Raw genomic sequence first — 15,263 nt, forward strand, 5'->3', positions numbered from 1 at the left:
CTGAATTAGTGCCCAGTAACTCTCAAACTGATCTCAGGTGTGAGAGCAGTTATTAAATGATTTTAAGTATTGTACCCAAAATGGAGAAAATTTCTTCCCCAAAAGTAGCTGGGGCTCCCAACAAGAGAAAGATGTGGACCTGTTGGAGTAATTGAGAGGAGGCCACAAAGACGAGCAGATGGCTGGAGCACTGCTCTTGTGAGGAATGGCTGAGAGAGCTGCCTTCAGCCTGGAAAAGAGAAGGCTCCAGGGAGCCCTTACAGCACCTTCCAGTACCTGGAGGGGTCTTCTAGGAAGTTGGAGAGGCACCTTTTAAAAGAGCAGGTAGTGGTAACCCAAGGGGTAATAACTTCAGACTGGAAGAGGGGAGGTTCATATTAGATGTGAGGAAGAAATTTTTTCCTCAGAGTTCAGTAATGCACTGGAACAGGTGGCCCAGCAAACCTGTAGACTCATCATGCCTGGAAGTGTTAAAAGCCAGGTTGGATGGGACTTTGAGCAACTTGGTCTAGTGTAAGGTTCCCTGCCCATTGCAGGGGTTCCCATCCCATGGCAGGGGTTTGGAATGAGATGATCTTTAAGGCCTCTTCCAACCCAAACCATCCTGTGAAATTCCCAAGTCTGCAACACATTCTATTGTGCTACTTTACTAACAGCAAGGAACGAATGAAGGAGAGAAATTCCCTTGTGGTTCTCTGGGGCTTCAGTAACTTGGTAATTTGTGCCCAGGGGAATGGGCAGCCGATTTCACTTAGCAGCTGACTACTGGGTGGGTCTGGAGTCCTGGTTGGGGTGGGCAGCTGGAAAATTCTTGCTTCCCTCTGTCTGAAACACACAGACTGTTGGGCAGGATGTGTATTTTAAATGCCCCCAGTTGGCTTTTTCATCATCAGTTGCCTTCTCTGAAGTCTCTTCTACTGCCTCAGAAGCAATTATTGTGTACAATAGGCTGAATTTACTGACTTTCATGGCCCAGGAAAAGCCCTTTTGGGTTTTTTGGGGATGCTGAAGATGTCTGGCCGGTAGCTGCTTTCCTGTAAATTTTAGCCTATGCCTTTGCTTTTGATCTCTTCACTGTCTCCTTGAAGTGAAGAGTACATCTTTGGAGAGTAAGGGGAAGATGTTTGTATTCCATGTAGGAACTTGGGATTCTTCAGTTTCTTCATCTGTGTCTTTCTCTGACACACTTGAACCTGGTATCAAATTCCTTTTGTAGAGATCTACCTTAGCAGTGGCTTATCTTGGCCACTAACCTTTGCCTTAGGTTGAAATAAGGAAAGGAACAAGTTTGCTTTTCTTCCAGGATGTAGGTTTTCTTGTTCAGCAAGTCATGTATAATGTGCTAATTTTAGAGAGCCTTACCATTTACTAATGCTGCAATTATTAAACACACCCTTTTCTTCAGGACTTTGAAACTTGTAAGCAAGAGTTCATATTATGAATGCACAGATGTTGCAGGAAGAAGATTAGCATTCATTTCTTGTGCTGAAAAGCACCATGAGTTTTATCTCATCATCCCTAAGCAGAAGGCAGGTGTGTTCTTATTTCTTGGTTCATTTCAGCAGCATTCAGCTTCTTATTTTTTCTGACAAAACACAATATCAGTTCAGGGGAATGCATAAAAGTGGGCTGATACATGTTCTGAAGTGCTGTACCTACCGGCTAGGGTGGATGACTAGAGTCCTTAATGGCACAAAGAGCAATTTTCAGCAGTTCATTCCATGTGCACTTCTCTGGGGGTACTGGTGTGTCCTTTTTGGTTGGAAAGCAGATGCCCTCTGAGTTTGGCATCAGGCTTTGGTGGTGTTCCAGCCAGGCTACAGCAGAGCTCAGCCAGCTTGAGAGGCTTCACTTGCTCTGAGGGCTGCAAAACTCCTCACCGTGCAGGTGCTTCTTAGGAAGAGGCACAGTAGGAATGATGGAGAAACCAACATCAAAATAATAATTAGCCCTATTTACTCTCTTATGCAAGTAGTTCATTAAAAGTATTGAGATCCTGGTGAGACATGTTTTAGAAAATACATAAATATAATTACTTTTAGGTTGATTTTTATTTTTGTTTGTAAGTACCTCTACTCTGGTGTCAGTGAAAGCATGATTATGTTTTTTGATATTACTTTTTTTTTTTTTCCCTTAAGGATGCTGATATTCTGGACATAGAAAGCAAACACTTTGAAGATTTAGAATTTCAGCAGCTTGAACATGAAAGCAGGTTAGATGAAGAGAAGGAAAATCTGACACAACAGCTCCTGCATGAAGTAGCTGAATATCAGCGCAGCATTGTCAGTAGAAAGGTAAGAGTACCAACACTCAATTCTTTGTTGTTGAACATAAAGGCAAGGAAATGGATCTTACAACCTGCCCATCTGCAAGAAATAATGCAAAACGTTCCTTTTTGAAAGAGTTTTTGAAGCAGAGCAAAGTCCATGGTCCAGTGACATCCCACACAGATCAAATAATGCACTTATCCAAGAAGAAAGAAATCAGTAACATTTCATGCCCTGTTTGTATATTTCATGTGAAAATCAAACTAATTTGCTCCAAAAAAAGTACCAAAGATTTTTTTTTCCCCTCTTTAAGAAAGGAGATTTGTACTCTGGACAAAACTACAGTTATTTTATTGATTTTGTTATTTATTGTTATTGTTTTTGCTGTTAAATGGTTTTGTTAAAATAATAGTAGAACACCAAATTAAGAAAATACAGTCATTTTAAAAATCAGTTATAAAGGTCCTATCTCAATCAATTAAATACCACTTTTTTCAGAAATCAAAGGTTGGATCTCTAAACCAGTTCTGTTTAGTATACGGATGCTTGTCACTGTATTATCAAAGAATATATGCAATTATTCTTTTGTCTCTTGAGTAAGTTTTCTCTTTACTGTCTAATTCTTATTTAATTATCTCCTTCAGAGCAGTGAGCTGTCTTGTAAAAACTTATTTTCCTGCTGCTTAGTCATGCATATGAATAAGTGAACTTTCATGAATAGGATCTTTTCTGCAGGTTGCCTTGAGATTTGATGAAAAATCATGTCAATTGTGATTTTCTTATATTAGGAAAAGATTTCTGCTCTCAAAAAACAAGCCAATCATATTGTCCAACAAGCACAAAGAGAACAAGATCATTTTGTAAAAGAGAAAAACAACTTAATAATGATGCTGCAAAGGGTAAGTATTTTTTGTCTTATCAAACATTTTATAGAGTAAAAGCATTTTATAGAGTAAAAGAATGTGGAGCACAAGAAGAACATCAGTTGTGTGGAAGATAGCAAGTTGGTAATAATGTGACAGACATTCAACTTTGAAAGAAAAGGAAATCTTTTGCAGTCAATCAGCAGATATTCTTAATCAAAAACATTACTGGCAGTGGATAATCACGGGAACCACGTGCTGAAGCTGGAGGCTTGTGCTCCCTGTGTGGCTACTGGGACTGTGCACAGAGTGTTCAGATTTTTGGCCTGTAATAGTTCCTGCAAGGCCATGAGATGAGCTACTTCACAGCAGCTAACATCTGGTTAATAAGAAGCTGGCATGAGCCCTTCACGTGCATTTTATGTTCTGCTTTTATTCATGAGAGAAACCATGTTTAGTTCACTAGGCAGAATCATCATTTTCAAAATGCTGAAGAAGCACTGACTTGGTTTGGCTGTGGTTGTTAAATAAAGTCTTTCATTTGTTTTTTGTTCTGTATCTCCATTTCTTGTTCAGTTCTGTTCTAAAAAGATGAAGCTGAAGCTCTTCTGCACAGTTTCAGTCGTCTGTCCCAGTAGTTCTTCACACAGATAAGGAAATTACTAACATTTATTTTCACTACATGGCTGATGATATTTAATATAAAATGTCTGCTTTTAACAGGAAAAAGAAAATCTCTGCAATCTGGAAAAGAAATATTCCACACTTTCCGGAGGAAAGGGATTTCCTGTCAGTCCCAATAGTCTGAAAGAGGTAAAGAGTTTCTCTGCTTTTGACGTTACCATAACTAATTTTTAATAATGCTTCATAGAAAAGCACTTCAGTATGTAGGATTTAGTGAAGTACTAGTCATCAAATCTTTACAGTGTAATTTCATACCATTTTTTAAAGTTATTCATAGAAGTCTAAATTTATTAGTGAGCAAAAATAGCTTCTCTTGACATTCTTCCAAATGGAGCTGGTATCGCTTTAATCTCTTGCTCTGGAGAAATTACTGTTTTTATGTGTGTGGACTGTGTGTGTATGTCTTAAGTTTCTCAAAATAGACAATTAACCTCACTGAAGAAGAATGAGAACAGAGTAAATTGTTCAAGTACAAATACAATTTGGTCTTAGTTTTGCACTGTAGATTTTATCATTGCCTCCCCTCCCTTACTCTAAGACTCTTTGCTAAAGAATCACAAATGTACATTTTGTTGTTTTTAAAAAGCATTACTTTGAAGACTTCAAGCTATTGTGGTTCTAAGATACATATTGAGATGCTTATTTCACTTTTTTGAACAGTTAGAGGAAGCAGAAAATTTAGCATTTAAAATATACTGACAGACATCTATGGCTGCTTCATTAACTTCTGCTTAAGAGTATTGACTGGACTTGCTGGATCTGCTTGTATCAAATCCCTGAGCAAGGTCTGCCACATCTAATGATGTAGGTGTCACTCTGGGAGGTTGGGCTCCCAAAGTCTAAAGCAAACACATATCCTTTCAGCACCTGGGAACTGGGGTCTTTCTTATCTGATCTCCAAGTTCCTAGTGTGCACTTTCACACACCAGTGGGATTGAGCACCCTTCCTTGATTGTATAGACTTTAAATGTCCAGAGTTGTGTTCTGACCTGGACATCTGACCTCCCACCAGGACATCTGGCAAGTCTAAGCTTCATGTTTTTCCTTTTGAGATGGATGTGCCCATTCTTTCACTAGAGAGTGAGTGCTATTTGCTTGGTTTTTTCCACATACACTCCATGACTTGTTTACTCACATACTTGAAAACGCAACTGCATTACGTGAGACTACGCTCTTTTTAATGAAATGGATTATTCAGTGGTGTCATTCCGATCACTGCAGTGAAGTCAGTCAGGACTTGCTCCAAGGCAGATAAAAGAAGGAACAGCAAGGGTTATCTGTTTCATCCTCAGTGTTTCTATAGACTGTCCTACAAAAGAAATACCTTTGCCAGATGTCATGTTTGTCTTGGTCCAGTTTAATTCTTCTCTGACTGTCCTGGCACCTTCACAAATCAGTCACCAAAGACAGATTTACAGAGACTGCCGGCACAGCAGGTCATTTCACCATAGGGCTGCTCGTGCATCAGTGGAGTCCGTGGTTCAGTGATTGCCAGCCCTCTTCACCAAAGCACACATTTTTAACCCTCTGCCATCCCTTGTGAGCTGACTCACAGACTGCACAGCAAGAGAGTGACACTGCCTCACATAAAGAAGCAGGATGCTTATCCCAGTACTTAAATAAGCAAGGAAAATCAATGCTGTTTAAAAGTTCAGCATTGAAAAAATTATTTGGATGACTAATCTGCTGGAAACCATTTATTTAATTAAATGTAACAGGGGCCTGAGCTAGTGCACAGCACAGTCATTTGTTCCTTGCTTAGGTTTTTATTCCCCTTCTAAATCCTCATTGGCATTGTGAGTCAGAACTGAATGCTTTTTATATAAAGGTGAAAGTGTTTGTATCTTTAATATTAACACAATATTGCATTACAGAATTGCTGAGTTTTGGTTACTGATAAACTGCCATTACAAGATGGTTAAGCAAGTTTTATATTATTTCTTACTGGATTCTATTTTACTGTACTGTTGTCACGTGTTTTGAGAGATAAACTTTAGTATCTTAGCCAGTTTCCTCAATTAATGGGTCATCAAACAATATAAGAGTTAAGTTTTGCCTCCCTTTTGTAGAGTGCTTTGTTCATTGTATGATACATAATTTTCCAGAATTGTCTTATCTGCTTGAAATAACTTGATGTCGTACATTGAAAATTATGCTTATAGATAGTAATGTTGGTATTTCTTTTCAAGTTGTCTTCTATGATCATTGGTAAATTTAGGCATTTCTAAAAAGAAGAAATACTATAGCAGTCTGTGGCTTTTCTTACGGAATTGCTGAAGTGTGCACAGTGGTATGTCACTCTCTTGGTGCAGTAATAGAAGCACAGCCCTTGCCACAAACTGTCAGTGTGAAAGCAGCTTTACACCTTGATTTAAAAATATTTCTAGCTCATCTTTATGACATTGCTTCATCAGTGATTTACTCTTCCTTTTGCATAGCCTTGTTTTCTATGGATAAGAAATTAGGACATTTGATTTTCTACAGCCTGATAACCTATGCACAGTGGATAAGAATCCATATTTTACTTTTTAAAAAACATCTGTGCATTTAACACCAGAATACATGCAGTAACTACATTTTGCTGTTATATCTTAAATCTGCTTGCATAAATCTTCTCAGCAGGCAGAAGCACACTGATGTTCCTGCTGTCCCTCAGTCCATGACTTTCTGTATGACTGCTTAATTAAAAAAAATTAAAAAAAAAAAGGCAAATTGTAATGGCTGCAGGGCTAACAGAACTTACAGCATCTTACCTGGTGGTTCTGGTAACAATCAAAAGTCAGAAGTGTCTTACAGACAATGCAAATGGAAGATGTATTATTGTAATTTATGGGAATGGCTTGTCCTTATAGAAGTTCTTTCCAGTTCTGTTAGTCATTTGATTTTCTCAAATTAGCCTAATAGTTAGGCAAGAAACAAATCAGGTTATTTAATCAGGGACAAAAAAAATAAATGAAGATCTCAGGATAAGATTTATTCTTCCTTTTCGTCCAATCTGCTTTCCTGAGAAAGAGCTACATAATTTCTAAAGGGTATTTGCATTTTAGTAAAATCTTTTGGACACTTAATGTACATTTGCACTTTGATTACACAAATGTTTTTGTAATTAAATTAAGAACAACTTTCAGAATCCAAGTATTTAACATTCGAAAATCTTGGTGCTAATTTTACTTTATTTATGATTAAGTATTTCAATGATAAGAAATATTTGGCTGAATCACCCTAAACTAACTTTCATTGTACTGGATATATTAATACTCTTGCATGTCTTTTGGCTTTTGCTCCTTTTAACTTCTGAATTCCTCCTTTTAGGGCTATATCAGTGTAAGTGAAATTAGTGAGCTGTATGGCAATTCCACGAATATATCCCCTTCCACTCAGACCCCCTCAGATGTTGAAGCAGTTGCCACTGAGCCTTCCACGGCTGTGCTGACGAGCCAGCCACAAAATAAAGAGGTTTGTTTGAGAGACATTTCCCTTTGTTTGCATTGTTCTTTCATGGCTGCCTTTTTATTTTCTTTATTTTTTTTATTTTTTGGTAATTCAATGTGTAACAAACTGACCCTAAAGCAAACTGCCCTCTGCCAGTTACCAAGTCAGATAACAAGTTAACAGTAAAGCTGAAGGACTGCTCCAGCTGTAAAGTGCCTTTCATGAGGTAGATGGGACTCTGAAGGCCAAAAACCCTGAATTCTTATGACCCAAGCAGCACTAAGTGACAAACTTTGCCTGCCAAACACTGTAATGTAATGCACCTTTGGGAAACAGTCTGTGGACAAGCTTATGACAACTTGATTAGTGGTTTTCAGGTGTTCATTTTGTATGTTTTGTAGCTTCTTTTTCTTCCCCCCCTGTAAGGTGGTAGAAGTATATCTTGAATAGTTATGGGAGATTAATAGCTTCTACCTATCTTAGCTATTCCATGGAGTCTGTCCAGTCTGTTTTCTAGCTTACTTTCTTTTCCTCATTCTTTGTGAAATTTTGAATAAATCCCCTTTTAAAGGAACAGAGTAAACTTATAATTGTAAAGCCTTCTGCATTGCAATAAGGCAGAAACTGGTTTAGAATTTGGCATCTGTGTACTGCTTCTGGTTGCTCAGTATGCCTTGAGAGTTGCAGTAGAGTACACCTCCTTTCCTGCTAAACACTCCAACAAACACAGTGCTAAAACTGCAGCTTTTATGTGCCGTATCTTTTGAGAAATTCCAGAAAGAAAACTCTGTGTGTAATTTCTCTTTTTTCTATAAAGCTAAGATCACCTCTCTGTTCTGGATTTGTGTTTCCTCACTCTCTTTCTCCTCGCTCTATTGCTCAACTTCCATCAGTCCATTGGCCTGAGGTCATGGCTACTCATGTAGATCCTATTCCTTTATCTGATACACCTCCACCTCTGCCAGCTAAGAAACACCGCAGGCAACAACAGGTAACAGATTCAAAGCTGATAACTTGGGATTATTTTGTTTTGTTTGCTTTGGTTGTGGTGGCCACAAAGTTGATTTATGTGTGAGGACTTCAGAGTGACAGACTGTAAGCTGATTGTTCTTGCAAAGTGTTGCACTTACAGGCACTGCTCATTTAAAAATCAACGTGATGTACTATAGAATGTTTCTGAAAAAGAATTCACCTTATATTGCAGAGGCAAATATTCAGGAGCCATTGTAACTGTCAGAGGACTTGCACCAATAATGTACATGTGAAATCCTAAATTAATTTTTCATATACATTTGAACAATGCCTTTCAAAAGCTATAGTGGTTTTAAGCCAGCAATTCATTAGAATAACTTTTAAGGAAAAATTTCCTTTTGTCATTGGGTTCCACTTGTACACTAGACTTGAACGTTTAAAACAAAAGAAGAGGAACAGGGACATGTACATAAAATGTGCACATGAATTGAATGCATTTTTTAAATCAGTATGACTTTAATGTGATATGGAGAGCACTGTGAAGCAGGAGGCGCTCTGTACGTTAGATTTTGTTCTTTCCAGACTATCAGTATTTTCCATAGAGAGCATAACTGAGTGAGTGCATCAATTCATTTTGTCAAAACTAACAAATTCCCCGTGAAGCATTTCAGAAACCTGGAGGAGCGCAAGAAGCAGCACAGGGAGTGCACGTACCTGAGCGACACCTTGCCCCGCAAGAAAACAACCCCATCTGTGTCTCCCCACTTCAACAGCGCCACGCTGGGACGCAACATCACCAACAAAGTACGTGCCTGCTGCTACTCACAGCCTCCCAGCCCCTGCAGGAAATCCTGTACTGGGCTAGAGGGAAGGCTAGGTAGCACCCTAAGCGTTATGTAACACCCCAAAGTTGACTTTGAAGTGACTTGAGGTTTATTAACAAATAGCAATATATATGAAACTTGTAGTTCCAGCCATTCTTCTGACCTCTGGAAAGGCTGTGCTGTAGTGCATTAATCATAAATACATGATTTCTTTCTAAAGGATTGTATTTTTGGGCTGGTTTAAGTTGATTCTAGAGACACAATTTGTAGTTTTCTTTCCTACTGAAGGCCTCTAAATTGTAAAGATAAAGTTAGGTATGAAGTGGAAGTACTCTTTATTTGTGGTAAATCAGCAAACAGCAGGAAGGTGGAGGTACTACTTTGAAAAACATTTTGGCCTAATAGAGCCTGTACACAATTGAAATGTCGATGGCTGTTTGATATGACATGACATTAATATCTGTGACAAAGCACATTGTTTTGCCATTGTTGGTAAAAAAAAGCCTTGAAATTCAGTTTTAAGCACATATTTACAAAATTTCCTGCAGGGGCATTTACCATTAGGACAGAGCAACAGCTGTGGCAGCGTACTCCCTCACTGCCTGGCAACCATGACCAAAGAGTCTGAGTCAAGAAGGATGCACAAAGGTAAGACCTTTTCATTGTTTCATTTCTGTTTAAAATCAGTGTTCAGTTTTTCAGAAATGAGCCTGAAAAAGACTTACTGCTGTTGCTATAATCAACAGGTCTGCAAAATAAAAATTTACTTCCTGGTGACAAGAGCAAGCTCTAAATTTGATATTGGCAAAAGAAGAGGTTAATATTATGATGTAGGTGAATGTGTAGTTGTTTAGTACATGGTTACCAAATATAATCCAGTAAACAAAAGTATATTGAAAATACAGCTTGTGTTCACTGGGTAATTTCTGTGAGTGATTTTGAGGCAATATATTACATATTCTTTCTTTTATTTTATTCTCTTTTTTTATGTTGGGATCTTAAAAATTGTTTCTCACAGGCACATGTTTTTGCCTGGATAAATTCTCCAAAGAACTTTGAAAAGCTCTGACTGTGGTATTAAAAGTGGTCTTAGATATTTGGGCTACAAAATAGGAAGGGAGAGAGCTGTTCTTTGTTTTTTAATAGGGACACAGAAATTCTGGATCCAAAACAAGCTATGCCACTGAAACATGACCTTGTGTCTGTTGTTTGTTGACTTGAGTCTATAAACATATTTGCTGCTTCAATGAGATGTATTATTCATGTGTCCCATCTTCAAAAGGAGGCACTCCTCAGTGCCATCTGTCAGTTTATTTTCTTTGCAGAATCTGCATCCCCATTACCAATATCAGTGCAATATCAGGTTCTTGTGCAGAGCTGCACTAACTGGGCCTGAGCTGAGCTAGATCCATCCCCTTGTTTTACAGGACTTGTCAGAGCTTGCAGCTGTTAAAGGTCAAAGCAGTGACTGAGGTCAGTCATGTGCTCCAAGATGACTCAATGCAGGGATGGAACCAGCAAGCTGGAAAAGGATCATGACTTACTACAGCCCCTTTATAGAGCTGACCCAGTTGTGATTTGTTGGTTTTGAGCTTTAGCTATGCAGCAGGCCTTACACAAACCTGCAGTGCTGTGGCTTACTTACCTTTAGATATTTCAGGTACAGCACAAAAGGAGCTTCATGCTCAGCTTGGAAAGTGTCTTTGATATAATGTGTGTGCAAAGGTGGAATAGCTGACAATTATGTTCAGACTCATCATTGTGACGTTATTTCAGTCTGAAAACCAATAGGGATGTTTTGGGTAAACTTTGACAAGAGATCAAGTATTTAAAATTAGAACTATTTCTGTAAAACAGCTGCAAAGAGTGTTAGTGTGTGACCTAAACACAACTTTAAAGTGTTACCAAACCTAACACAGACAAAGGTTTTAAAAATAAATCACTTTCAATGTTTAATTTTTTTGTCAGTATGCAATTAAGACGATCTTAAGAGCAGGGTCAGATTTCTTGTCTTGAGAGTGAGAAAGAGAGAAACTCGTAAGTCAAACTTGAATTATGGCCTGACAAAGAAGAAGCAGGGGAGAAGATGTATTCATTGGGGCAGTTGGCATAGCACTTTTCATATGTTATAGAGGAATCATGTGCTATACTGCTTGCCATACTAGTTGGCTGTTATTTTTTGAAAGATCCAGCAGTTTGAATGGAAATAGAAAATTATGAATAGAGCCTTAAGGGATTAATTTGTACTGAGAAAGAGGACAGTCCTAAATGTCCTTTTCTGAAACATCAGCTTTGCCAAAGGGAAACAGTGCTGCTGACAGGTGCTTTATTTGAACTGTCACAGGATTTTCAAAATGTCATTAACAGGAAGGATATGGGAACACAAGGATCGTTTGTGGCCTCTCTTAGTAGTTACTAAAGGGTTTATTCCCTTTCTGTTCAGCCTCAAGCTCCTTGAATTTATTGCTGTTGGAGGAACTTGGAGAGTGTAACTGCTTTGCACTAAAGGGCCATGTTTCTCAGTTGGGGAAAGCTCCTTTGTCTGGGTAACACACCACAAAAGTGTTTGCAGGGCTCTTTCTGCACTGCAGTGCAGCACTCAGCAAGAATAGGAATATCCAAGTCAGGTGGCTGGAGTCAGATCCCAGAGTATTTCTATCCAGCTATACAGAAGGGCCAGGGTCTTCAAGCACCTTTCATTCAGCCTTACAGATGAAGCCTTAATAGAAGTCCCTTTGTGGTTTGAGCAGGGAAAGGACTGAGTTGAACTTGGTGGGATTTCTGGTTTTCCCTCACACTTCACACCCATATTCAGCACACAGAAGGAAAACCAACTTTCTTCCAGTCAAAAGTAAAGAAAGTGCATTTCTGTGTAACAGTGAGATTTGGGTAATGTTCTGAACATTATGTACTGCTTCAGTGCACCACAGAGGACCACTGAAATGGAATATCATTGTCCATTAAAATGATGAAATCTTACTTTTCTTGAACTAAAATCAGCAGGACTTGAGTGTGAATAACTATGGTTAATTTCTTCAGACATCTTTGAAAACCAAACCAGATGTAATGTCAGTGGACATCCTTGGAGATGTATTTTTATTCCATCACTCATTGATAAATGTTTATATTATAATAAATACAGCTTATTTATTGTAAAAACATTCTTGAGGTAGATCAGGTTTGCCTTTTCAGAGTAAGTATTTCCAGAAGATTTACCAAGAAATCAGTGGAACTTCATAAATGTACAGAGACTGATTATACTGATAAATATGAGCTCTGTAATCTTCCTGCTCCAAAAGTTAGTTGTTCACCTAAAAAAGGTGATAAATAGATAAAAAGTGCTGTCTACCTGTCATGTGCAGTGAGTCAGCGCTTGCCTTCCTTGTGTTTCTTTCCCCACCTGACAGGTTTTTCACTCCATCAGTTTTCTGTGGCCAAGGTGATCTATTGCAAACGACGTGGGCTTCCTGATAACCTTGGGCATAGAGCTGCACCCAGTGCGCTGCAGCTGGGTTCAGTGGAGAGCCAGGGTCTCACGTGGTAAATGCCACTTCTGCTGCTCAGTCTGGAGCAATGGCTATCAAGCAGTGACCCACACACTGCTATCCAGAGAGGATGATGTGCTCCAGGGTGTTAGCAACTTCCTGTGCTCCTTTGGACTCGACAGCTTTGAGCAAAGTTCTAGACCAGATGTTCTGGTGTGTGCATGTATATCTGAAAATCAGTGTATTCAAGGCTGGCTGGAAGCAGTAGCAGCTCAGCTGGTTTAAAAATATTATCTGAGTGTTACCACTAAACTGGTCATGGTCTGAAATTAGTTTTCTCTAATAATGCTTTCTCCAGTTTTTCTTACTTCAGTCCAAGAAGGTAACTGTAAAAGTTTGAGCTGACAAAGAAAGTTAAAAGCCAGATCAGGAAATTAAGAACAGCCTCTTGGGTTTGAACATGGATTTCATTCTCATTTTCCATATGCAAGAGCAAGCAATATCTATGAATAAATTTTAGGCTGGATGCAGTAATAAATATTTTCATGGATTTTTAAGTACTAAATAGTCTTTGTTCCATGATTACCAAACCGTGTTCAGTCAGTCATACGAGTTCAAGAATTGTTATTGTGCAAAACTGTTACTGTCAGTAATCATAGCCTGAGCTAAGGGCAACTTAAATGTTTAAGAGGACACATATTTGTTATAAATCCTTAGTGGAAAAAGGTATTTCTTAGGAGCTATTCATGAGGTATTTTAAAAGACTGTATAAATTCACCTGCTGTGGACAAGCCTTTGTATGCAAACCATATGCAAAAACAGAATGAAGAAGCCGCTATTGGTACGGTCTGGAGGCCTCACCCTGTGCAGGTGGATGCTTGGAGCTGCCAGGGAGTGCCTGGTGCCAGAAGCTTGCACAAGGACAGGCAGGAGCAAGGAGGGAGGGTTGGCCAATGCAGTCCCACTGACTTCAGGATGGACTCCAGAAGGGAGGAAGGAATGGTTATCTGGGAATTACGGTGTAAGGCCAGACACAGCACTGGGAACAAAGATGTTGGCAGAGAGAACTTAGGAACCAGCAAGGTGTTTATTTGTGTCCTTTCTAAGCTTTGCATAAAAAACCGGTATGCTGCAAGCAAAGGGATATTTGTACAAACAGTCTAGAAACCTTTCAAAGCAGTCTGCCTTTTTTGTTTGTTTTTCACTCTCTTTCTTGTCAAATTCAGGAAAAAACAGAAAAGGTATGAAAATATCCCCTTCCCTGGCTGTATTTTTCATGTGATGTTTTTGCAAAAGTACCAGTTGCATCAGCACTGTCAAGTAGTTCCTAGACTCTTGAAAAACTTTTAAATAATAGTTAAATAATGAAAGAATTTCAAAAATTCTTTTTTTCCTGCTGTCAAATAACCTGTCACAACAAAACTTCTGATGTATGCTAATATCTGCAGACCTATTGCTTTGCACAGGCCTAATTTTTTGCTTCTTTGCTCATAGCCACACAAGTAGAGCAGAAAATTTAGAAATCTTTGCAGCTCTGTGGGTGACAATGACAAGGTAGACAGACTTGGGCTTCCTACTTTGGCATGTTTCTACACAGTAAATGTATCTTGACATGCTAATGTCAGTCTTTAAAAAGGGGGGGAAAAAAAGAGAAAGAAGAAAGAATAGTAAAAAAAAGAAAAAGAAAAGAAAAATATAATGGGATCATTTTCATAAAATACTAGTGTGTTTTTTACATACTTGACAGTGCCACTTTTAATAACAGCTTTCACCTTTAGTTCTACCCTCACAATAATTTTGTGGTGGTATACCTGGATTTTGTGATTCTGCAGTAACTCCTTTGGAATATTTTTCTTTGATGAATGGCTTTATGTATTTTTTCAGTATTTTTCTCAATGGTGTGGCTGTTAACATTGTTAAGTTTACTGGTTTGCTGCAAAGCAGTGGAGCTCTGTAGTAAAACCAATGCAACAACAAACATTCTAGCTCTTGTATCAGGTTAGACTTAACTGATACAAATCTTGGCTTGTGGGAGATTTTAGTTATGTGCTGGATCTTACAGGGAGTCCAATATTTTTTTAAGTGCATGTTGTGTGAATAGGTGCCTGAGCAGTTAAAAATTCCTTAAACAACAGATTGTGCCTGCCCAACCTGTAGATGTGCCTGTAGTGGAGGCAGGTTGGTTGTGAAGCCTCGTGGTGCTGGTATGCAGCTGATCCTAACTTTGAGCTGCCTGCTGCTTACAGCATGAAGATAAAAGGAGAATACTGAATTATGCTTTGTTTCTGTGAATACATCTCATTTCGCAACCTAACAAATGTTGATTTCTTCCATTGTTTAGTTATATTTGCATGATTGCATAAATTTGACTGATAAATGTTTTCCTTAAAAATGGGTTCTTTATGTTAAGGGGTAGAGAATTTGTAGCACTGCTGTGCTGCTCTGTGCCTTTTAGATGGGTTTATTTTTCAGTGAAATATAAAATATGGAATTAAGATTTCTGAGTGGGCAAGGATTTGTAGAGGGCTCAAAGAAAAACATGCATTTGAATAAAGTTCTTTCAGTAATTTATTTTTTCTTTCTTTCCCTAATGAATCATTGATAACCATTTCACAGGAGCAATTAGTCATTCCAAAGGTTCGAGTATGAAAGGTAATTGCTTATCTGCAATAACAGAAGCATTTGCCAAAATAAGGGGGAAAAGTCAAACCACACATGTGACTCAGTAACACCTGT

General features: G+C 38.5%; 1 protein-coding gene across 6 annotated transcripts in view; it reads left to right on the forward strand.

The window, feature by feature from the left end:
• The window catches only part of PHLDB2 (pleckstrin homology like domain family B member 2), a 65,279-nt gene that overhangs the window by 37,956 nt on the left and 12,060 nt on the right, over positions 1-15,263 (forward strand). For 2 of the 6 annotated variants that reach the window (XM_015624711.1, XM_015624723.1), the window contains 6 exons: positions 2,139-2,294; positions 3,056-3,166; positions 3,854-3,943; positions 7,127-7,270; positions 8,882-9,022; positions 9,591-9,690. In XM_015624711.1, coding sequence (XP_015480197.1) covers positions 2,139-2,294; positions 3,056-3,166; positions 3,854-3,943; positions 7,127-7,270; positions 8,882-9,022; positions 9,591-9,690 — 742 coding nt within the window. Of the gene's footprint in view, positions 1-2,138; positions 2,295-3,055; positions 3,167-3,853; positions 3,944-6,032; positions 6,105-7,126; positions 7,271-8,063; positions 8,238-8,881; positions 9,023-9,590; positions 9,691-15,263 lie in introns of all 6 variants that reach the window. The other 4 variants (XM_015624689.1, XM_015624706.1, XM_015624699.1 and 1 more) reach the window with 4 other exon arrangements.

The sequence above is a fragment of the Parus major genome, chromosome 1, assembly GCF_001522545.3.
Source record: "Parus major isolate Abel chromosome 1, Parus_major1.1, whole genome shotgun sequence".
Taxonomy (NCBI): domain Eukaryota; kingdom Metazoa; phylum Chordata; class Aves; order Passeriformes; family Paridae; genus Parus; species Parus major.